Consider the following 26,105-nt stretch of genomic DNA (forward strand, 5'->3'; position numbering starts at 1 on the left):
GTAGTTGTTATTCTCGACTTTCAGGACGGTGTCAAACATGGTAATATCTTTTACATATTACTGACCTGCATCTTATATTGGCGTCGAATTCCTTGATTGGAGTTTGTCTCTTCTGAGTTGTGAAGTTGTTTTACGACAATACAGACTCATATTGATGCAACATCATAGCCTCTGTTTTTGTAGGGTGAGTCCGGAAAATACACGTGTGCTTCAGCAATATTGATGCAACATCATAGCCTCTGTTTTTGTAGGGTGAGTCCAGAAAAATCTAATCCTCCAACTACTTTGTCAATGTGCAAACCCGGTAAAATCTAATCCTCCAACACCTACGCATACTGTTCGACAATATGCGTAGGTGTTGGACTTATTGGTTTGTATGTTTATGCGCACTTTAGAGATGCTGAGGGTCAGGATGTGATTTTCTTTTTTGATAACATTTTCCGTTTCACTCAGGTAGGTGTTGTCGGCACTTGTTTAGACTGCTCTGATTTTTTATTTTCCAGATTATCTGAACTTCCTGTTCCAGGCTAATTTTGAGGTGTCTGCTTTGCTTGGTCGTAGCCTAAAAAGTGGTATTTTAGGTGTTGCAGTTAAGAAGCCCGCATAACTGGTGGAGTTTTGGTTGTTGTTAGACTAAAAAGGGGTATTTTAGGTGATTGATACTTTTTTGTTTTTATTTTCCTGGGTCAAATATCCATTTTGGCTAAATGAACAGTATTTTTCTGTTTAATGTCCATATAAACAGTATCTAAACCTAGCAGTCCGTTTCATCCAAAAAATATTTGTTTTGGTCTTTTTGACCAATTTTGTGTTACCAATGAAGGAGCTAAAACCCACTACGGGATCATTCTATACTGGAAGTCGTTGAAAATAATCAGCTAATCCCCGGGGATCGTATCATAGTGATACCTCTCCTATGGTGGATAAGTCCGCTATTGTGGAATCAGGAATCATAACGAGTTGAGCGCTAGCACTAGGTATCATGTATCAGACTTTCCAACATATGTCCCTCTGAAAGGGAGTACACGTTTGGTTTTGCTGATCAAGATCAGCATTAGTACGGGACCTGATACTACAACTGATAAAGAAACTAGTGAGGGCTTGTGCTGATCTTATTATGTAACCAAGCATAATGCTACATCCAATAGAGATTGGATCAAGGTGTAGTTAGTCACTTGAGACTAATTAAAAACTTAAAACATAAATATAGCAAGCTAACATAGACAACATCAAAATCTAAATTCAAACACCCAAAAAAGAGTTCAAACAAAACTAACATCAAAATCTACATAAGATCCACTAATTGCATGCAAGAGGGTTTCCTTTGAAAAAGAAATTGACAGACAAGAAAATGCAATAAGCACACAGGTTCAAATTTTTCGCTGAACATCAGATAATGAAGAAGTCTCTTTCTTGCCCAGGAAAATCAGCACGAAAGGTACAAGGAGAAACATCGTCCAGTATGGTAGTGCAGCTTTGAAACTCTTATTCGTTTCAGTTGTGTTCTCAACCATCTTAACCTTCGCTTCATCTGAAATTAAAAAATCTATAACTCAAAATTTATAAAATTATTCACAAACATGCGAGAACTAATAAATAAAAGAGTAATCTACTTGATTGATACTATTATAGAAAATAGAAAAAAGGACCAGTACCGTTGCTAACATAACCGGTAAGATGTACTGTGTAACCCCCAACGATGGTAAAGACAATATCACCATTATCCTGGTCGAACTCAAGATCGAGAGGACATGACCTCTGGTTAGCTGTGAGTATTGAGCATAAAAGAATTGGATTCCTCTCTCCCGCGTTACATTGACAATTAACTGGAGTAGCAGTATTAGTAATCATTCTTCCAATAGTGGCCTGAAAAAGAAAAAGGAATCTTGTATCAAAAAACAAACATTTAAAATCAAAAAATTCTTCGTAGTGTTAATTCAATCGTTGAGAATTCTCTTGAAATACTAAAACCTGAGAAAGATGAAGTGTCTCATTTGCTTTGTCTTTGTTAAAGCGAAATATGTAGGGTTTTTCTGGTTCAATTTCCACTCCTAATATTTTCATATAAGAAAGTGTAATTAGTTAGAATTGAAATTTTGTAATCTATGTGAACATTATTAGAAAAAACGAAGATAAAAGTATATTCAGAAACTAACCCCAAAAGCTCATTTTGATATGTAGAGAAAAATTCTTCGTTGAAAATCCAAAACTGGAGCTTCTTAATCATAGAGGAAAAGCTCTCTCTACATATAGTAGAAAATTTTCTAAGAATAGTCTTGGAAAAGAATTAAGGAAATCGTGTTCCAATGTATTATCTACAAATTAGCCAATTTAATGATCCGCATGCGTGCTTTCTCTCTCTGTCGTTCAAACTGCTTGTTTGAAAATCCTTGCTAGCCCTTCGATTCTTGACCCTTCGGAAGTTGAACCAAAATCAGTTCACTGTTACTTTTCTCAACAAAGATCAAAGCAGCCATAACAATGGATGTGCCTGCAATTTCTTGATCCAGTGTTATTACTTTGTGAAAAAACTTACTGGCCCGTGCATTTCATCGAAAATGTTAGTGTTCGTGGATTTGGTGCACGCTTAGCCCCTGACATAACCTAAAGAACCAAACATAGCAATTTTTAGCACAACATTTTCTTTGTTGTAGCACCAAAAACTTATGACCTGATAGAAAATTGGAGAGGGTGACAATCTTTGAACTCCATCATTAAATCTTATAACAACAAGGACCGTCGGTATGTGGCCAAATTCAATCCTTTTTTTTTTCGGCTTTCAAAAAGAAAACAAAAAGATTGGATTGGATTTGGACAACATATGGACCAATGTTGTGGCTATTGATCATCGATTCTAAATGGTGTATCTCTGTACTATGCACGCCGATCTCTTCAAAGAATAACTCTTTATTAGGGCCATTTGTGCTACTTGGTTCCTAAAAACATGGAGCTGACGTACTTGGTTCAATACGTTTAGCAAGAAAGTGATGCTTCAAGACCTTAAACTTGTCATTACTGATAAGCTGCGCTCAAAAGGAAGAAAATAAAAATTAATATGATTTGTGTCAACTGTAAATGATAAGCAATCACCTAATATGTCAGGGAAAAAATTACACGTAGATTTCAATACCATCTCCATCAGCGAGTGTTCGTATGTGGTCCGAACTCAATATTAGGAATGATGATGAAACAGAATTTACTAAACGTAATCATTTACAAGCATACTAGCTTGGCTACGGTATGGGAGACACATGCGTACATATATGGTATGCAAATTTGATTTGATTTGATTATACAACTTCAATGAGAGCTATAGGAACACCAACATAAACTATGGCAACAGGAACAACAACGAATATCGGCAGAACCCATGCAGCGAGAATTCGAGCACATAACATTAAACTCCCGCAACAATAGTAATTTGCATGATTGTAATTTTATAATTAATTACTTAGTGGGTGCTATGTTTTACTAGGTTATTCCTGTGATTTTTAATTTCAGAGTATATGGTCACAGTTGGTTCCATACATGCCAAAAAGAGGAGAACAGAATCAGATAGTGGACCTTCACAGAGTTTATTCAATTTTATCGGCGCAGATGCCAAGTTTTATCCAAAATAAAGAATGAGATTCAATTAACTTGGTCAATGCACTGCACATATAGATGCATGATCCATATTGTTTTTCAGTAACGGTTGAACATGGCGAGAAAGAGACACTACAAACGAAAATAAAATTCTTATCGTGACGACTGCATAATATTCGCATTTCTTAATATCGTTGCCGAGTATAACTTTATTAGCATTATCATTTTTTTCAAACGTCAGAAACGAATGTCAGCAATGGATATATCGAAGTTCAATTTTGGAGCACTTACTGAAGTTTGTTCGGAATGTGGTGCAGTAATATAGTTAGAGGAAAGGAAAAATAATAGCAACAAGAATGGTACACCTGAATTCACTCTGTGTTGGTCAAAGAGCGAAGTGAAATTATCTTTACTTAAAAACGCACCATGATTTCTTTGGGACGAGATATTCGAAATTCGAAAACGCACCATGCATATGATTTCCTAAAGCAGCTTCTGGAGACACAATTTTGGGACGACGTATTTGAAATTAGGAAGTTAAGGCTATCTGGAATAATCTTTTTGTAATATAAGTTTTTGTTTTCTTTGCCTTTATAGCCTGGAAGCCTTCTGGATTGTGGTATGCTAAGTTTGGGTCAGAATCTCTTTTTGTTTCTTTTGCTTATTTTTAATGTATCATGTTAACTTGTATCCCTGTATATACGATCAAGGACATTAAATACTCCCCACTTTTTACTTGAGATCACTAAAAGATTACTCATTGTTCAGCAGAACTATTTCATGGAAGTAAACAATGGAAAAAAGACAAATTTGGTTAGATAAACAGATTCCAGGCTTAGCTCACCCTCCAGTTTCAGTTAATGAATTTTTCAGATTTTATGAAGAAGTGGCTGAGCTAATTAATTCTGAAGATAATACTTGGAACATATCTCTTCTAGATCAATTGTTTGATGCTCATATTACTTTTAAAATCAAGGAAATGTTCTAGACACATCTAAAGAAGACATAATGATATGGATGCCTTCAAAAGATGGAAAGTTTTCTGTTAAAAGCACATACAAGAAGCTTACTGAGTGTGACACTGAAGTGAATGTTAATGGGAGAATCATTGAATCCGGTGTATAGAAGGCACTATGGAAGACTGACACTGCTCATAGGATTGAACTTTTTATCTGGAAATGTGTCAGAGAAATAAATAAAACAAGAGATGGTTGTTTACAATAATGAAATGGAGACACAGTGTGGTTGTTGTGGTTTGGAAGCTGGAACTATAGAGCATTTTATTACTGGAATGCAGGCATGCTAGAGATGTGGGGTGTGTGTGTGTGTGTGTGTGTGGGGGGGGGGGGGGGGGGGGGGGTCAATGTTAATATTGATGCTTTAAGAAACAATTGCTCAAGTGTTTGTGAATGGGTAATCAGTTGGTTTACCAGTAATTCCATTACAAATGAAAGATGGATGTATACCCTCATGATTGGTGCATGGGTAATTTGGAAAGACATATGCTACTTAATCTTTCATGGAGTATCTCTCAATCACTATAACTTTGTGCATAAAATCTTTTACCATTTAGCTTCACATTTGCATGAGTATCGTGCTTTTGCTTCTTCTGCAAGTAATCATAGATTATCTCATTGGTAGCCACCAGAGCAGGGTATCATTAAGATTAATGTAGATGCCTCCTTTGATCATTTATCTAACAAAGTAGGTATTAGACTAATAATTCGTGATCATACAGGGTCTTGTGGAGGGATCAAAGGAAGATATTCAGATGGAGTACTAAATCCAGAGGAAGGGGAATGCATGGAAATACGTGAGGCGCTTGCATGGGAAAAGGAAAAAGCTTTTACTAGAATTCATATTGAAGCAGACGCTAAACTTGTCATACAATCAATCACAAGCTCGAGTTCGCTCATTGAGTAGGAGAATAGGAACATCTTGAAAGAAATAAAACATTTATCTTCCAGGTTCATTTCTTGTAATCTTTCCTTTATTAGTCGCGACGACAATCAAGTAGCAGATGAGGTCTCAAAATCAGTTAGAGCTTCAGAACTATCTATTGAGTTGTATGAACATTTTAGTGCTAATATTTGTAGTGTTCTGGCAAAAGACCACAATACTATCGCATAATAAGCAACAAAAATTGCTTTTACCAAAAAAAGAAAATCACATTTAGACAATGATTTTCATGTGGTCGTGATTTAAAAGTCGTATTCTATGGTAAAATTAGCATTGTTTGTTTTTTGTTTTGTCCTTTTGTAATTTCTCTTGCCTGTTTAGAAAAATTTATAATGAAACGACTTATTCATTATTATTTTTAATTTAATTCCATAAATTAGGTATATCCATAGTATATTGGTTATCAAAGCATATCAGATTTTCCTGTTAATAAAAATATAATCTATAATTCAAGATTTTCTTATCCGAGGATTTAATAAATCTAGGCCACGGGTGCAGGGAGAAGCCGCGCCACTCCCAATCAACAATTCCCACTAGACCCGATGCATAGCACGGATTACATGCTAATATTATTAACAATTTTGTACATAACATTGTGTGAGTTATATTAAATATTATATGTGATAAATTTGATACATGTGATTAACATATATAAAAAAATAAAATTTTCTTATCATTATATATTAGCATAAAATGGTATCTATTAGGACAAATCGGTTTATTTTTTACCAAATTAGAAATATTACCTTTTACAAAAAAAAAACACCTTAAAAACAAATTAATACAACAAATATTACTTTTACCGATGCGATTTTTTATCTATTAAATAGCTTTAACATATTTTACCTATGTTAATTTTTTCAATGCAAGGATAGAAGAATAAATGTTTAGATTTCCATTTTTGGTGTTTGGCCTAGAGCCCCCTTAAAATTTCAGCACGACTCTGACAGCAAAGTACTTCCTATCTAATTCCATTTCTGACTCGGTCCTTTCTTCCCCCACCAAACCATTGCTTCGACTGAGCCCATCTCAGAGCTTCCAAACCATCCTCTGGTACACACAGAGATGGAAAAAAGTTTGATGCCGCAGTGCGGGATCTTTTTTGAACTAGCAGATTTATCACCTTCGGATTTGTGAGATGTGACGTCGCCTAAGTATATGAACTAATCCTAGTTACCTCACCGCATAATTGGTCAACAAACTTTCCTCCAACCTCACTAACGCAACTGATTAAGTCGTACTATTTGCTCAAAGATCTTTTGAGAATCACCCAAATCTTCGTCATTATCATATCACGAAGCAAACTAACGAAACACCCATCTAAAATTTCTGCACCTAACTATTTTATGAATTATGATTTGTATTATTTTTTATTTGTAGCGGTAAAGAAGGGTCAATTAATCAAAGGTGTAGTCCATAAGAATTAATGATCAACTTTCAGAACATGTACAAAGAACCTAGGGTTGTTCATCATGATCAATATGTCCCATTTTTAGTAGACTTTTTACCAGCCTTGATTCTGGATGAAATTCTTTACCATTTCCCACCTTGAACCTTGTAACGGAGTTATATACCAGATTAAACAACCAAGAACACCATTCTCCAATTCAGCACCGAGTTAAAAAAATGGTCTTCATCATCTCATCGACATGTTCATAATCAACCTCATAGTATCAGCACCATTAACATCACCGTTAACGCCATTAGCAATAATTAATATCACCGTTAATACCATTAGCAACAACACTGAGCATTTCGGCTCCACTTCCGTTGAAGATTTTCCTTTGTTTGATAGAAAAGTTTGGTTCCGCAAAATAGAATTCTGTTTTTTCACGACGACAACAAAGAAGGCCGGAGTAGTATCACGTATATGGCAAACGAAGGAACAAATATTTTTGAAATATACGGGTACCTCAAACATACGGGGGATAATAACTAGGATTGTGGATAATAACTAGGGTTAAAAGCTTAGTTAGGCGACGTCACATCTCATTAACTCGAAGGTTATAAAAAAATTTCCCACACAGATACCTGTGTCCGGGTTTAAGCCCATAATTAACACTTATCACAACAGGAATACAAACTCCCATGATGTGCCGACAAAGTTCGTCTTATGTAGAAGTCTTAAAAGAGAAATGAATGAACTTCCTCTGAGAAAAACATAATAACAGGAACAGAGGAAGTGGTAATAAACCTTGTATCTCCAACATCTTCAATATCAGAACCTACAAAGGTCCTGATCTCATGCATGACCCTATGGAAATTGAATGTTGTATTGTAATAGATAAAAGCCAAGTGTGGCTTTTGGAAGAAATATAAGTTTGGCATATTTCCCGAACCTTTCAAGATCATTTAAATACGTCATTTGCCGGTCTACTAAAATATCAGATTCAGATGCAATTACCTGACTCTTAGAAACTTGATCCCATTTAACCAGATTCCACGGGGACCAAATGAGGTTGAAGCAGGGTGAAAAGCACAACACCTCAAATAATCAGTTATAAATATCAAAATAAAGTTTGCTTAATTTCTTTAAAGAACAAAATTGACCACACCACGTAAAAGATTCAATTGAAGCACATCAAAAGTAATAAACTTATTATTGTTGTTCATCATGCTTGAAGCTTGAGTTGGCCTGCAAACTATGGATAAACCAATACGTATCCTGGCATCCATGTCTAAGAAATTTTCTCAAAGCTTTTTCTTCTTTAATTACTAGCTAGAGAAAGAGCGAGTCAACTTGGACTTGTTTTTCTTGGGAGCTATGTCTGAAGTATTTCAGTTTCTGTTGAGTTGTGTTTTGGTTGATGGACCTCAAATTTAGTATCACATATATACACACTGGCACATAGAGAAACTACTGATATTGACTTAATATTCTTTGATTTCTCCTCCACATACATCACACCACCATATTTTTCGTGTACGATTCTACCACATGGGTCTTAGTCCCTAAAGTAGAAGGGCTTTTACTAATAATTTTCAAAAAATAAGGACTTCTCTTAAATATAACCATAATCAATTTAAAATAAGTGCTTATGCTAACCAAACATATCTTTATAATCATTTCACGTGGCCTACTAAATTATACATGATTATTATATATAGCCCAAAATAATATTAAATTTAAACGAAGTTCTAATTTTTTAAATTAAATATATGTAAGATATGACACATAACTAATATTTTTGACAAATAATTAATACTCTCAATCAATTTTAGTATAATCATGATTTAGTAAAAAACAAACACAATCTTAGGGATTTTTTAATATAGATTATGTTTATGGATCTCCTACAAAAAGAATCAAAACCTTAATTAATTACATTTTGATTGATGTTGTTCTCGAATTCTTTTTTAGAAAAAATTAGAATATTTGAGAAAAAAAATCATTTTAGAGAAAATTGAGATTTATGGTTTCTTTTGTTTTTGGGGAAAATAAAACTTAAAGCTTATAATTAATAAATTTATGAGTATATACTAAAAAGAACAATTGCAATTAGTTTTGATTAGTTAAGGTTTATTTTGATTTTGAGTAAGAAGGAGATCTTAAGTTTTATTGTTAATAAGAAATTAAGATTTATTTGGATTTGCATTTAAACTTAAATTTTTTGGATTATGGTTAATAATTGTGTGGGGTATATTTAAGAGAAGCCAAAAGAAAAATGTTATGTTAGCCATGTTTGTCTCCTCTCTCTTTGGAGATATCTTTTTGTATTGAAAAGATCAGGCTTTAGAAAAAGACCTAAGAGGGATACACAAGAGAGTTAGTGGCCAAAGGTCCAATACTCCCCCTGCTAATTGAGTTCTTACATAACAAAGCCAACTTAAAGGAGTCTAAATTTTGTAGTTTATGAATGACTTTAAAACCAACTAAAACACAAGAAATAAATTGAAGTCCTGAGTTTGTTCCATAATGCTCCGTCCTCCGAATTCTTTCATGATAGCTGAGATGAAAACGACCATAAACTGCATTGTGGTAGAGAGTGCTAAAATGAACTAAGATATCCATTGATTCGACTTGGAATTCTATGTAGGTGTGTTGCCAGTCTTGAGCCCATGTGAAAGCTAGATCAACTCCTCCTGCTCCAAAGTATCCTGGATATCCTCTAGTCCCAATGATATCTCCTGCAATATCGAGAGCAGTAAGAGCAGAGTGTTTCTGGGTCCTGTAGGGTACATATTCCTTAAATCATCTCCTTCATGTATAAGAGAGTTTAGGATGTGATTTTGTTTATGGTGGATTCTGTCATGGTTGCACAGGTGCTGCTGTATACTGGTGGTGGTTTGTCTGACATTTAGTGGAGTGTCATCAAAGATAAAATCACATTTAACCTTCCAGATGTACCAGCAGGCAGTTGCAAAGATATGGCTGCTATGGTTGTTATTTCCAGGGCTAAATCAAGAATTAAGCCAATCCACATAGTCAGTGGTATGATCAAATATCCCATGGGTATATTTGGACCAAGCAAGTGGGTCTAAACAGGAGTAGCAATAGGGAAATTTAACAATATATTTGGATCAATGTAGTGCAGAATGCTAGCTGTTTTAGAATTAGTGGGGAGAATTCCATAAGCACATTTTCAGATAAAAATCTGAATGACAGGAGCAATGTCCATTTTCCATAAGGCTTTCCAGTTGTTGGTTTAGAGATCATTGGTGTAAAGTCTATCCATCTTATCTCTGTAAAGAGATTTAACACTGAATTTCCTAGTGTCAGTGTCCAAATAATTTTGTCCTCCTCCCCTACATGAATAGGGGCATGAAGGATGGATTGAGCAGAATGGTTGTTGAAGTAAGTATTCATCTGGGCAGCATTCCATTCCTCACTTGGGAGCATAAGATGCTCAACTCTGACTATCTCAGAAAGACAGTTTGAAGGTTTATGGGTGATATCTTTAATAGTTGGAATCCATATGTCTTCACAGACATAAATAGTCTTTCCATTTCCAATACTCTAATAACTGTGATCTTGTATATTATTGATGCCTTCTAGGATAAATTTCCAAATCTAGAAGTCTCCATTTTTTGGTTTGATATATAGTAACCTTTAGGATTTTCTAGAGATTTTTCCCAAAAGAAATATCTTTGCAGTTTGTTCGGATCTTAACAAATTTGTTTAGGCAACTTGAACAGTTCATCTGGTAGGTGTTAGCAGTTGATGTAACAGAGCTTATGAGTACATGCCTTCCAGCAGGGTTAAGAGGAGTATTTTTCCAGCTAGACAATCTGAGCTTGAGTTTAATTATCCACTTCAGGTTTGAAAGAGTTGATCTTTCTCCTATGAGTGAAGAGTGGTGAGACAATATACTTTTCATTCGTTTGTAGGACTTGAACTCTCATAGCATTAATAATAATAAGGTTAAAATTAGGGTCGGTGTTGTTGCTGAAAAACACACCACATTTGTTGAAGAAGAATCACCAAAATTTTTGAGATTGTTCATTAGATTTTGACTTTCTATCTTGTTAGCTTTGCAGAAAACCATGCAGTCATCAGCAAAGAGAAGATGGTTCATAATGGGTGCTCTCTTGCAGATCTTAGTACCAGTGATGAGGCTCATCTCCTCAGCTTGGATGAGTGTCCCAGAGAGAGATTCCAGGCAGAAAAAGAATGTATAAGGGGACAGAGGGTCGCCTTGTCTGAGACCCCTTTTAGGTTTGAATAACTTATCAGGGGAGCCATTTATGAGGACAACAGAGGTGGTGGTAGAAATGCACTTGTAGATTTTTCCACACCATTGTTCATCAAAGCCAATTTTTTTTATGATGGTAAGTAAGAAGCTCCAGTCAACTCTGTTAAAGGCTTTGGTTATATCAATTTTTATTCCCATACTGCAATTGTCACCTTTCTTTCATATTTTGGTTAACATAGTATGAATAATTTCATGGGTTATGGCAATGTTGTCAGCAATTTGTGTGCCAGGAATGAAAGCAGATTGGTAAGGGGAGACGATGTTTGTTAGGTAAGGTTTCATTCTTTGTGAAATTAGTTTAGAAATGATTTTGTAGGTGGTGTTACAGAGACTTATTAGTCTGAAATGACTTGGAGATGAAGGGTTATCAGTTTTGGGTATAAGATAAAAAAATGGTAGAGTTCATTTCTTTAAGCATGTGGCCAGAGGTGAAGACGTTTTGGACCATTTTGGTGACATCCTCTCCTAAAATGTCCCAATTGACTTGAAAGAAATTGGGGCTCTCTTACTCGGTGTTAGGTCCCAATTGACTTGGAGATAAAAACCAAAAGAACACTTATGAATGACGAACTTTATTTGTTTGGGTTGGATAAATATCTTCGTTACCGATTTTATAATAATACGACTCGTGTATTATTCACCGATTCGTTACAACTCTTTGTAACATGTATTACGTTTCGTAATACCAACAACAAAACAAGAAAAGAAAGATAGAAAAAGATGATCAATCACAAAACTTTAACAAACTTACTTGGGTGTATTGAGGCGAGTAATCTCTTTGCTTAGGACATTTGATGCCCTGTAATGTTGTTACAGGTTTAGCGGCATATGTCTCCATCATTCAACAATACCTCGATGTTTTTCGCAACACTTCGATAACACCGAACAGCGAACGCGAATAGATGTATCACAAACTCTTATTTAACTCTTGAAGATACATGCAAACTCTTAAATTTATAGTACTAGTTTTTATGACTATAAAAACACACACTCAAAGTGGAGAATGAGTGGGGTTTATATAAGTTTAGAGGTGATTCTTGGAGGAATCCTTTCATGAAGAGTCACAACCCTTAGTGGAGAGTCACATCCCTTTGGATGAGACACTACCTATTGAAAAGGTTGAAGTGAGTGGACACATCCATTCACACTAACTAATTCATATTTCTATTCAAAATTCCAACAGGTTGTGATATTACTAAGAGGGGAATTGAGATCTAGTTACTACACACTTACTCGGTGTTAGGTCCCATTTCACAAGGTTGGTACTGTTTGGTAGTTACATTCTTACATTGATTTTCATGGACTTTGTGGTTCTTCTCGGTAGGTGAAGATCAAGCAGAGGAGGATCAATAATGTAATGGAAGGACAAATATGAACTTTTTGTTTGAGTTAGTACAACAATTTAAGAGAAATAAAGAAGGTACATGAGGTGAGCCGACCATTTTGTATTCTCACCTAAAATTTGGTGAATTACCAACACAATGTCGAGGGGTCCTAACATGCATGGTCTGTATACACGCCATACTTTTATTCGGCAATGTATTTACTTATAACCCGTACTTGTAAATTTCCATCCTTCTTTTAACAACAGCAAGCCAACAAATTAGGCCGCGTAGAACATTATAGTTAAGCTACAGTTCAAATGGGTTTAACCCCTAACTAAACGAGCTAATTATCAAGAGGTTAGGATTTTAGGTAGTTTTCACATTCGGCGAAATTAAGCTAAGGCACAAAAATGTTATTTCTTTTATTGTCAGGCACAAAACATTTTTCATTTTATGTGACACTCATGGTTATTTAGAAGGGAATTAGTCATTTGTATCCCAAAATAATAGGCCGACTTAGATACATGACCCGTTACATTAAAAATTTTGGGATTTGCCTCACCGTCAATAGATAACAGCACAACTCAGTTACATAGTGGGATCAAGGAAGGGTGTAGTCAACTTGTACAGCTGGTCGAACAGATGTAAAGATATTATTAGTGGAAAAGACGCATGTACCCTTCAATGGATTTTTTTCGGAAGGATAGAACTTATTAGGATTTGGCGATGGAACCAGGGTTTAGAGTAGATGGTGGGAGAAGGGAGAGTGATAAGTGATTACAAAAGATTTCAGGCGTAAATTTAGGTTATATCCCAAATCTTTTTCGATATCTATCCTTATCACGATATTTCCCGCCGGAAATTCGTTAGGTTTTTCTCGGATTTTGTTACTCTATCAGTTGTATATAAAGAACCAAGGATATAAGTTTTTTTGCTATCCTTTAACCAGTTGATAGAGTATAACTTCTGGTGAAAACTTAAGTAATTTCTAGCGAGTAATTTCTGTTTTGGAAGAAATAGGGAAGAAGATAATGGTTGATGAAGAATTAATGAATAAGAAAACTGCTGCAACCTGTAAGAGGTATAATTCTTCTAACAGTAACCATGTTTATTTGTTTTCCAGCTATAGATGTTCAATATTTGTTCTTATTTGGCTGTTTCTTTTGCTTGATTTAAAATTAGGTTTTTTTTTAATCGATCAATTCAGGTTATTGGGTTAAATGGTTTTATTTTCCAATTACATTTAGATTTTTTATATTCTCTAAGTCGATTGAATTTTGTTTTTAGATTAATGGGTTCCTGAAATTGAATTTTTCCTCGTACTGTTAGTTTTTCTCTTGACACTAAAATTTTGGTAGAACTTTTGAGTGCCATGTACATAGCCTGCTTATTTTATGTCTGCTGTGATTTTGGTACTTTCATCGAAAATAGTTTTTAACAATGTCTTAGTTTCGAAAAGGTTCAAACAAATGATTTTGATTAAGAAGTAATTATATTCTCATACTGTGTGGTTACAGTGGAAGGGATTTTGTTCTGGATTAATGAGTTCCTGAAATCAAATCTTCCTTTTCTTATGGGTATCGTCTCTTGATTTACGGGTGTTTCTGAGATAACATTTCTTTTTCTATAGCATTACACTTTAGTTTTTGATAATGTAAAGATGTTTATTTTGGTGGTATTGGTATGTCGCGTCATGCTTAATAATGGGGTTCCGATGATCTCTATGCAACTACTGTTGTTTAATTAATGGAATCCTGTCACGTAGCATATGACTTGCTTATGAAATTGTCTTAATTCCTTGTATTTGTGAATTGCTCTATACTTTTCGTGTCTACAAATATTTCTTATGCATATCTATGATAACTTATTTTGAATGTTAGTGACTTTTTTTTGTTGTTGTTCTCTTGTAGTAAAATGGAACCTGGACATTTGGTTACAAATAGTTGGAGGAAACACGCCCATGCAAATCAGAAGTAATTTATCTCTTTGGTCATAATATGTTAGTAAAGATGATATTTTCTGTTAGCTGATCGGTAGCACCTGTTGAGACGGGGATCATATTTTCTTGTGCTAAACCATGCTTTAGCTGATTGTTGTTAGCGACGAGGATCATATTTTGTTGTGCATCTTTGGTGTGCTTCGTCTGTCCTTGTCCTTAGCTGATCGGTAGCACCATTTTGCTGTTCATTCACTTATTTATTATTCACCAATCATCAGTGTCATGACATTCTTAGGAGTGCATTAGTTGGGTGCAGTTTGATATGGATGTTTCTGTTTTGACCATGTGATCGTGTTCTCATGTATGAAGGTCATCCTCATATTTCGTTTTCCTATTTCTTGCTTTGGCTAATTTCTCAATCCTAACTTAGGATGATACAAAAGTTATGGCGTAAACGGTAATCCTTTTTATTGCTTACAGTTTGATTGTTTTTCTGCAAGTGTGATAGTATGATGTATGTTGGTGATAATTTTTTTTTTTTAACATATGATGAATATCTTGTAGTGATAATGCTCTTTTGTTATGCAACAGGGATTCAACACCTCAGAAAGGTCCAAGGGAAACTTTATCTCCCAGGAAAAGCCCAAGGCTGATTGAAAAAGCTAAAAAGACAGTTGGTGTTAATTTAGCTAAGATGGTTCTGGATTTTGAGAACCATGTTGAGGAGTCGACACAGGCTAGCAGTCAGGGCATTGTGAATCTAGATGATGATTCACTAGGTACTGAATTCTGGAAATCAGTCGCGGATAAAGTAGATGTTGTTGAAGAAGTTGTCAATGCGACTAAGGAATCAGTGTTGCACCTTCAGAATGTTAATGCAGATGATTATCACCCGGAAGACCAACCATGGAGCCAACCACTCATATACAGTGAGGGTGAAGATGATGCAGATTGGAAGGAGTTTTTACACAATTTTAGTATGAAAAGCAGTGCTGGTAAGGATAGTGAGGAAGACGATGAAGGTAATGTTCATATTTTGAAATTTTAGAATTCATCGATTATGTTATGTTTACAATTTGATATTAATGTGTATTTGTATATGCCTCTGAACATGTAGATGATCATTATGACCAGTTGTTGGAGACGGATGATGAAGTTGAAGGTAGTGTTGGTTTCTCTTTTAAAATTGGTTTTTATAATGATATAATGATACCCGATGTGTTAATTACTTTTTCCTTGTTGATTGTCATGACTTGCAGTTGTCAAAGAAGTTAAGGAACCACTGATTGATTTTGAGATTGAAAAGGGTAAAGGGAAGGAAATTGCTAATGGATCGGAAGATGATTATGGTCCTGAAATGGTTGGTAGGCCATTACCTAATCATGAATATGAAGTTAGAGTGGTTGATAATGGGCAACATTGGTTTGATGACAGTGATTTTGAAGATTTCCTTGTTGCTGCTGATTCAGTGGATAATGAGTTATTCCCTGAACCAGAAAATGAAATACAAGTTGTAGTTGATGACAGAATTGATGAGGGGATGGAATTTCCAGACAAGACCGCTTTTAAAAACATCTCAGAAAATACTGTGTATCTACTAGGACAGAATGCAGGTTTAGTAAGAGTGATAATATTAGAATCAAGGCTGTGTGTAAAGGCTTTGGAGAGCCCATTCTATGTCCGTGGTATATATCTGCAAGGAGGATCCCTGGTGAGGCGACTTGGAGCATAAGAGATTTCCACTTGCACCACACTTGTATTGGGGATCCTTATGGGAGGAATTCATGTGCAAATCCAGAATTGTAGCTCAACATGTGATCAACAAGCTAAGGGAGTCACATGGAAAGAATGTACCTAAACCTTCTGAGATTGCTGCCGAGTTTTGGACAAGCCACAACACCTTGATCCCGTATCACGTTGCATGGAAGGCTAGAAACAATGTGTTGGAGAGGATAAACGGAAGCTTTGATGAGAGTTTTAGACTCATACCAAGTCTGTGTGAAATGATCAAAAGGACTAATCCCGGATCAATTGCTACTTTCACTTACGGAAGGTAATATTATTTCTTTAATTGTTCGTAAAATTGATTAGTTTGAGTTCTAGTTTTAAAACTTTCCTTGTTTCTTCGTGCAGAGACAATCGCTTTGAATCTGTGACCATATCTTTTGATGCCCCAATGAGGGGTTTTATAAATGGTTGTAGAAATGTGGTTGGGCTGGATGGTTGTCACCTGAAGGGAAAGTATGGTGGATGTCTACTATCTGCCACTGCTCTTGATGGGCAGAATGGATTGGTTCCTTTGGGTATCATGGTTTGTATAAACGAGTGTGGGAGAACTGGTTCTTGTTCTTGAATAATCTCAAGCATAGATTGGCTGATCATCCCGTTGAGCCAATCAACTTCATATCTGATAGACAGAAGGGTTTGAGAGACGCTGTCCAAAAGTTGTTCCCTACTTCATCACATAGGTTCTGCTTCAGGTTACAAACTAACCTCCAACCTGATCATTTTATTGTTACAAAATACATAAAGTGTGTTCTATATTCATGGCAGGCACATGTATGCAAACTTCAAAATGCACTACAAGGGATCTAAACTACACACACTATTCTGGAATGCTGCTAGAGCTTATAAGCCTAAACACTTTCAGGTTTGTTTTAGTCCGTAAATGAAATGAGTGACATTTTTTATTCTTAGAAAGTAAAATTCTTGTAACACTAAATATGTTTCAACTGTAGGCACACATGGATAGTATGATGTCAGAGAATGTTAGTGCTTGTCAGTATTTGATGGGCGAGGATCCTAAAAGCTGGTGCAGGGCCTTTTTTGACCACAAGAGCGCTTGTGAACACTTGAGTAACAACTTTTCTGAAAGTTTCAATAACATGATAACCAACATTAGGGAGAAACCTGTCTGCAAGCTAGTTTTGATGTATGGACAGCTGGTGATGGGGCTGTTTTACAAGAGAAGAAATGCTTGTGTTGGATGGGATTCTGGGGATTTGGTTCCTACTGCCAAAAAATTATTGAAGAAGATGTTTAAGAAAACAGGGGAATATAAGGTAGAAGGAGTGGTTGCTGGCAAGCTTTATGAAGTCACAAGCATACATAATACAATATTCACTGTTGACCTTGAGAAACATACTTGCAGCTGCATGCAATGGCAGCTGAGGGGTTTCCCCTGTCAACACGCAGTCTGTGCTCTGCAGCAAATCAGGCCCAATTGGGTTGAGTAAGTGTGCAGAACACATGTAGTTTTATCTATGATTCTTTCTTTATTACCAATATATGAAATGTTAAACCTGTTTGTTTTTCTTGTGTGCATTTTTATAGGTATTGTGCCAGATACTACTCAGTGGATAACTACAGGACCACCTATTCCCCTGATATGGTGCCATTGGAAGGGCCTGAGGACTGGGATGAGGTTTTTTATAACTCTGAACTATTCATGTTTATTGTCCTTAATTGGATCTGATTTATGTTGCACTATGAACTTAGACAACCTTTTACATTACATTATTAGGTTTACCTTAAATATCTGTGTATCTACTTAAAAGTACAATTGTGATACATGAATTCAAAGTACTCTGTGAAATATCTGAACTCAATTCTTCTCAATTCTTGTATGAACCCTGTACCTAGCTACTTAATGGATTTTAGTGTTTGGAAGCCGGATTCCAGACCCTGCAGTAACATATAGTGTAGATATTTAGGATGTTTAATTTTTGCGGCGGCTAAGTAATTTTTAGTATTATCATTCATTCTTTGTTTTTTTTTGCTATGTTATTACTTGGGAGGATTACTGTACACCTATTACTTACTAGGTTGTTGATCTCTTTATGCAATATTAACTTCCTTTGTTCTTCTCTTATACAGCCAAGAACAACTATTGTTCCTCCATTGCTCATTAGGAAACCGGGCCGGCCTAGGAAGAACAGAAGGAAGGCCTATAATGAGACCCTATCCGAAGAAAGTCAGGTGCTGCAGCAAATGCAAGCTGCCTGGTCACAACAAGACAACTTGTCCTGGTGGTGCAATTGGCTCTAATACAAAGAGAAATAGGTTTACATCTGAAGAAGGCGGACTGGCATTTCAATCCCAATCATCATCACAAGCTGGAAGTGCTGGTGGTGGTTCTATGCCTGACGAAGAAGCCAAGAAAAGCTACGACTCAGCAGTAGTGTTCACTGAAGATTTACTTGAAACTAGTTTTGGTTAGGATGTCTTTTGTTTGCTTTCAAGTGAGACCTATGAACTTCCTGCATTTGCTCTGTTTATTTGGTTATGTTTTAGTTTATCTTTTACTTTGTTTGGATATTAGCTACCTCCCAGAGATATTGTTTTTGGATGTTGAGTATTGGATCTTTGATTCAATGTTATCAATAAATGGTAGTATTAGTGTCATTAGCTTGCCTTGCTATGTTTTTACGATTTTATGGTTCTTCTGTCTGGTTTCTAACAGGTGAACAAGACAAAGTTTTTCGATGAGATCTCCTGAAGAAACGAGGAAACAAGTTTAACTGAAGGGTACATTGGGCATCTTAGTCACCCTAAATCTTCCACATGTCAGTTAACACCAGTTAACTTGTAACTGGATGGAATCTTTGTAACGGGACTACTTTATAAGTTATCAAAAAAACGGGATTTTTGTAAACAACTTTAGAAAATGGGACATATCTGTAAATGACCCTATTTAAAATACTGATTGTTTTTTTTTTTTTGCATAACGGGGTATGCATCTTAATTATTCAGGGGTATGATTGACACGCAAACTAGAATATAACATATCTGGAAAACCGTGCCTCGAAATTTACCAAATTTTATCTCGTCGGAAAGCTTTTAAAGAGATCTGCACAACGAGTACAAATAACAATACCAAATTTAAGCTTTTTAAAATTCAAAAAAATTTGAATAAGTAATCGTCTTTATGCAAAATCTTCGAAAACTTGATACATAACCATTATCCAGCCACCAAAAAAGATGCATAACACATAATGCAGACACAACAAAAGATGCATAATACATTATGCAGTTGCCAAAAGGATGCATAACATGTTATGCAGGCATATTTTGGTAATTCGGTTATACAATCACTAAAAAGACGTATGTACTTATAACCAACATTCTAAAAATGATGCATAAAGAATTATGTATCCATATTTTGGTTCATGCGTCCACTAGTTTCGTTACGTAACCACCAAAAACAATGTATATGCCTAAAGATAACATTCTAACGGAAAACGATATGTAACGAATTATGCATCTATTTTTATAGCCGGATAACCTGTTATGCAGCGATCTATTGGCTGATTTCAGTGTTAATGGAAATTTATATGCATAATGCGTTAAGCAGATAATTTTTCGGATGTATAACAGGGTATGCATCAAATTTTATAGATGCATAATAGATAATGCAACCATTTTTATTTCAGTGTTAACAAAAAAAAAAAGATGCATAATGCATCATGCAGTCATTTTCTTAAATTCATAACTAGTTATGCAGCCACTACACAAAGTCAAACTTACAAAACCCTGTAAACTAAAAAGAATAATAAATTTGATTGAATATAAAAAGTACTTGTTCTATGAAAAATACTATAAAAATTAACTGTGATGATTCTTGGTTATCAAAGAATAATAATGCAGGTTTTGATTTTGTGTTGCGCAACTGGTTAGGCACTGGTAGAGCAACAATGGGAGTATTCAGGGCATCCACAGTTGAAGAAGCAGACTCTGACTCTTCTGCATGCAACGGAATGGGCCAACAAGAACAACTGACAAAACCTGGTCATTGAAGGAGACAACCAAGTAACCATAAACCATCTACAAGGCAAAGAAGTATCAAGCCAGTGGCAAAGCATAGTAATCTTAAAAGAAGTAAGAGTCTGCAGCAGCAAAGTTATCTCTTTTTTGGGGTTTCAGCATGTTGACAGAAGAGCTAACAATGTAGCAGACTTACTAGCAAAAAAAGGAAGGAAAGAAAATGTGGCAGATAGCTGGATAAATTATATACCAATGTTTTATTTCCCTCAATGGCTTATGACTCTATGAAAGCTCAAAATCTATGTAATAACCAAAAATCTTTTGTACTTGGTTCAAATGATGTTAATCCTGCAGATTTAGTCGTTGGCAGAACAATACACTATGAATTGATTTCAAGTGAGACTGGATCAATAGATTAAATTCTCTGCTTTTGATAATCTATTATATTTTCAAAAAAATATGAAAAAAAATAATGACATGACAACGAAAAATAATGATATGACAACGAAAAATAATGATATGACAAAAAAAAAAAAGTCGCAGTCGAAGAGAGAAGATGTATCCGTGACTCTACACTAGAGCAGAATCATTTATCCCTAATTTTAACATTTATTATGGTACATGTACCAACACCTAATACTACTGCAAGTCTACAAACACCGTCATCTTCATCTTAATTAACTCTGTATAGTTTATTGCCCCGGAGGTCAGGAGTTGGTCATGTAAATTTCTTTTCTAAAAACCTTCGTAGAAATACCCATTGGCATAAGTTTTCTGACCATACCCTAGTTTCCTATCATAAATCCATGATCCACGATGAACCAATAAATCCATCCATTCTACCAGTGTAGGGGTGAAATATCGCACAGAGATAATCCACAATCTCGTCTCAACTGAGACCGCCATTAGTACGAGAGTAATCATGTGATGATAAAGAAGACTTACGAAGAGGAGCCCCGTGATTAATACAAGGCGACACTCATCAAGTCATACGCGAAGTAGCAAGGCGAGAAGACAGTGATATCTTCCCAGAACCTGGCGAATGAGACAAACTGATACAAAATCAACATATATATTTTGCATGTGATCATCTGTTGTCTTCTAGTGATGTATTTTCCTATATAAGGATTCAAATAATGAAGAGAGAGGCAGGTTGCAAAAGAGAGAATTCAGTCAAGTGAAAAAATCAAGAACACTCGTAAGAGAAAAGCCATTAGAGTTCATTCCAAGCTTTGTTACTTCCATTATTAGTTGTTCAATACCACTGTATTCATTGTAAGAACTTCATGAATCTAATACAAAGTGTTTGAGAAAGATCATACTAGTGTCAAGTGGTGCATAATCTCATTAATGTCAAAGTTTATCCTCATGACTTAGGCTTTTTGTTATTATCATCTCATTGGGTGTAGCTATCGGATTTTCGGTAGCTACATTTTGGCGCTAGAAACATGGAGGATTTATCCTCACCTTCTAGTATTCAGCCGGAAATTCTTGTTCACCTCAGATCATTTGCTTATTCCATTACCTTTCTGGTTGTCATCAGAAGTTATCTGTCAATTGTTCGGAGTCATAGCCGCTCTAAAAATCCACTTCACTCCTTCCTAAAGCACCAACAAAACATCACTGTGACCTCCAATCGCGCAACTGCAATAGACGCAGTCTCCTTGCTCTGAACCGGGAAACCTCTAGGAATCACCTGTCGTCTCAAGCACCGAAACCCAAATCATGCAAAGAAACATCACTAATAGCGGGAGAAAACTAGCAGGTGTCATGGAAGATCCTCACTATTGGACGGAATGGTCAAACCATACGATCCAGAAAGACCAATGTTGGACATTGACACCAGTGGAAAGAGGGAAGAAAACCGGTTTTACCGTCAAAACCAGAACATGGTGGTCCTCGCTCTCCAGCGCGAGTATGAGGCAAAGCTCGCACAATGGAAGGAGACAGAAAAGATGTTGATAGCAGAGCGAATCGATCTTGCTCAAGCACATGGGCGAATCATGATAGAAAATTAGAACTTAAAACGGAAAGTGCGAGAATACGAATTGGGAATAGAATATGGAGAGAGTTAAAAGAGATCATGTAGACAAAGGAACATCAAAAAGGGTGAGAAGTCAAGGGAGATAGACAGGAAACTGTCGAGAGAAGTATACCAGCATGAGTTAATGGGAAAAAAGATGAGCAGAAGGGCCTTATATCAAAAGGAACAAGAAGCAAAGATGGCTCAGCACAGAGGCCATGCCGAAACCACAACAAGGAGGAACAGAGGGGCTGGAAAAATGATGCAAACTACATCCATAATGAAAGAAGCTGAAGTACCACACGATGAAGTGCTAAGGCGAACCTATAAAGGCGATGGTCAAAATAGCCATGCTAAAGGATAAACCCTGGACCGCCTCTAGGAAGAAAGGGAGGGGAAGACTGCCAACCACACCCCGCTCATCACACGAAGACGATAAGAGAAGGGATAGCACCAAACATGCCGAAACAAAATATGTACTGACTCACAGAAATCTTAATATGAAGAAAAGTACTTTCTACGTTCGAGCAAGTAAGGGCGAAACAGAGTCCACACGACAAAGCTACAAATTCAATCGTAAGACCTCAATAGAGGGCAGTAAGATACTATTATAAACCCTCTACCTAGGGAGGCTGGGACTACGATTGCGGTGTGTCAACTTAGTTCGCACAAAACTATGCGACTGGAGGACCGCATAGTGCGTAAGAGGCGACCCTTAATCCCTAACGCGCGTCGCAGTTGGGGCATCCTAGAGAAGTTACTTATTAGGGCGCAATGCATCTGCACTGGAGGCCACTGAGAACGAACCACTCAGCGAAAATTTCTCCGAAAAGGGGTGTCGAAACGTGCCAGTGGAGGTAGTAGATGGCCTGGCATGGATTCCACACTCGATCCAAAGAAACCCCACTTAGGGTGTGATCTCGCTTCTAGTAGCCATGTAGGCGAAAAAGCACTAGGCCACGACAACACTGATTGTTGATACTGGAGGGGAGGAGCCCAACTGCAATGGTTAGGGGTGACCTCCTTGAAAGGACAATACGCGGGAATATAAATGGACGACACCCTCCGCTAGGGAGCTGACTGTGTCAAAGCCGACAATATATTGGGGCTTCTTACTCATGGGAGTATCTAAGGCCTGGTATATTGTCGCACAGACAACCCGAGGAGGTCAAAATCCTAACACAGTTAAGGCGAGATCGATGGCCAATGACTCGCAAGAGCACGTGGAACTGAGATTTCGTCGCCTAATATTGAAGACCTTACCCAAGGCGACCATAAGCCCTTTAAGTTCTCTATGTGGGGGAAGGAAATAAGACCTTATCTAGGAAGCAATGAGACCACGAAACTTTATCGAAATCACGTGAATAAGCAATGGAGCGCGAAGTCAATACATCCTTATCCAGCTAAAATTAATGAAATTCAAAGCAAGTTTTAATATTCATACACTAGCATAGGTATATAATTGTTTATAGACATCATGTTATAGTAAACTTTTAGCCATACCTTAGCTTGCAAACATGAAAACTTGCGACTTAAAGGCAACATTCACAAAGTTATAATCTTCCTTCAAAGATGGAAAGCAGAGGCAAGTATGGGGATGTTAAAATCTCATGCTTCCCTTCTCCTCAGTCAGATATACAAAAACAAAAAACTTTAGTTAAAGAATAACGTAAAATAATAAGACATTTAGTTATATGTACATATTCTGTTCTCAAAATGATGACACATGAAAAGGAACACGGGTTTAAAAGTTATCCCCCCCCCCCCCCCCAACCAAGCTTGGGAGCACCCAGAAAGAAACACAAAAAGAGAATGTTTGAAAGAAAACAAGACTAAAAACCAGTCCAATCATGAGAAGGAGAAGTCACTTGCGAAGAATCTCCTTCTCCAGGTTGCAAGACAACGGGAACACCATTGCGAGAAGGAGAAGGAGGCCCCTGCTGATCCTGACCATTCCCGAGATCGTCACGGCCATCACAAGAGGCAACTTTACCAGCCCCCTTGCTCATTAACATCTTCCCCATCAACATCTTTTTCTTCATCAACATCTTTCCCATCAACATCTTCCTCATCAGCATCTTGCTCATCAACTTCCTCCTTGCTGCTACCTTCCTCTTCAAACTCTCCCTCATCGCTGGATCCCAATTCCACGAACTCGTTCGCAGGAACGGGAACATCGGGAAATTTCCTAGTGGGAAGGTTATTCTCAGTAGTAATACGATCGTCAGTATCTCCAGCAACCCTATTGCATAGCCTATGCGCCTCGCGTACAGCATTAGTGAGTTGGATTTCTTGCGACGCTTCAACAAAGCATACCTAGCTTCAATGGTTCCCTTATACTGCTCGGCCTATGCCCTTACGACTCTTAGAAACTTGATCCCATTTAACCAGATTCCACGGGGACCAAATGAGGTTGAAGCAGGGTGAAAAGCACAACACCTCAAATAATCAGTTATAAATATCAAAATAAAGTTTGCTTAATTTCTTTAAAGAACAAAATTGACCACACCACGTAAAAGATTCAATTGAAGCACATCAAAAGTAATAAACTTATTATTGTTGTTCATCATGCTTGAAGCTTGAGTTGGCCTGCAAACTATGGATAAACCAATACGTATCCTGGCATCCATGTCTAAGAAATTTTCTCAAAGCTTTTTCTTCTTTAATTACTAGCTAGAGAAAGAGCGAGTCAACTTGGACTTGTTTTTCTTGGGAGCTATGTCTGAAGTATTTCAGTTTCTGTTGAGTTGTGTTTTGGTTGATGGACCTCAAATTTAGTATCACATATATACACACTGGCACATAGAGAAACTACTGATATTGACTTAATATTCTTTGATTTCTCCTCCACATACATCACACCACCATTTTTCGTGTACGATTCTACCACATGGGTCTTAGTCCCTAAAGTAGAAGGGCTTTTACTAATAATTTTCAAAAAATAAGGACTTCTCTTAAATATAACCATAATCAATTTAAAATAAGTGCTTATGCTAACCAAACATCTTTATAATCATTTCACGTGGCCTACTAAATTATACATGATTATTATATATAGCCCAAAATAATATTAAATTTAAACGAAGTTCTAATTTTTTAAATTAAATATATGTAAGATATGACACATAACTAATATTTTTGACAAATAATTAATACTCTCAATCAATTTTAGTATAATCATGATTTAGTAAAAAACAAACACAATCTTAGGGATTTTTTAATATAGATTATGTTTATGGATCTCCTACAAAAAGAATCAAAACCTTAATTAATTACATTTTGATTGATGTTGTTCTCGAATTCTTTTTTAGAAAAAATTAGAATATTTGAGAAAAAAAATCATTTTAGAGAAAATTGAGATTTATGGTTTCTTTTGTTTTTGGGGAAAATAAAACTTAAAGCTTATAATTAATAAATTTATGAGTATATACTAAAAAGAACAATTGCAATTAGTTTTGATTAGTTAAGGTTTATTTTGATTTTGAGTAAGAAGGAGATCTTAAGTTTTATTGTTAATAAGAAATTAAGATTTATTTGGATTTGCATTTAAACTTAAATTTTTTGGATTATGGTTAATAATTGTGTGGGGTATATTTAAGAGAAGCCAAAAGAAAAATGTTATGTTAGCCATGTTTGTCTCCTCTCTCTTTGGAGATCTTTTTGTATTGAAAAGATCAGGCTTTAGAAAAAGACCTAAGAGGGATACACAAGAGAGTTAGTGGCCAAAGGTCCAATACTCCCCCTGCTAATTGAGTTCTTACATAACAAAGCCAACTTAAAGGAGTCTAAATTTTGTAGTTTATGAATGACTTTAAAAC

The 26,105-nt window shown here is 36.1% G+C and overlaps 1 protein-coding gene and 1 long non-coding RNA gene across 2 annotated transcripts; both read left to right on the top strand.

Moving 5' to 3' along the window:
• Positions 1-15,422: 15,422 nt before the first annotated feature.
• LOC113274369 lies at positions 15,423-15,822 on the top strand. The gene is made up of 3 exons (XR_003322974.1): positions 15,423-15,523; positions 15,619-15,663; positions 15,761-15,822. It is a non-coding gene; the product is annotated as an uncharacterized LOC113274369 (long non-coding RNA).
• A 1,149-nt stretch (positions 15,823-16,971) lies between these two features.
• On the top strand, positions 16,972-17,976 carry LOC113272335. The gene is made up of 4 exons (XM_026522186.1): positions 16,972-16,981; positions 17,055-17,151; positions 17,404-17,733; positions 17,835-17,976. Exons 2-4 carry the CDS (start codon positions 17,063-17,065, stop codon positions 17,974-17,976), a joined length of 561 nt encoding a protein of 186 aa, XP_026377971.1. The 5' UTR covers positions 16,972-16,981; positions 17,055-17,062.
• The last annotated feature ends 8,129 nt before the right edge of the window (positions 17,977-26,105 follow it).

Source organism: Papaver somniferum, chromosome 4, assembly GCF_003573695.1.
Source record: "Papaver somniferum cultivar HN1 chromosome 4, ASM357369v1, whole genome shotgun sequence".
Taxonomy (NCBI): domain Eukaryota; kingdom Viridiplantae; phylum Streptophyta; class Magnoliopsida; order Ranunculales; family Papaveraceae; genus Papaver; species Papaver somniferum.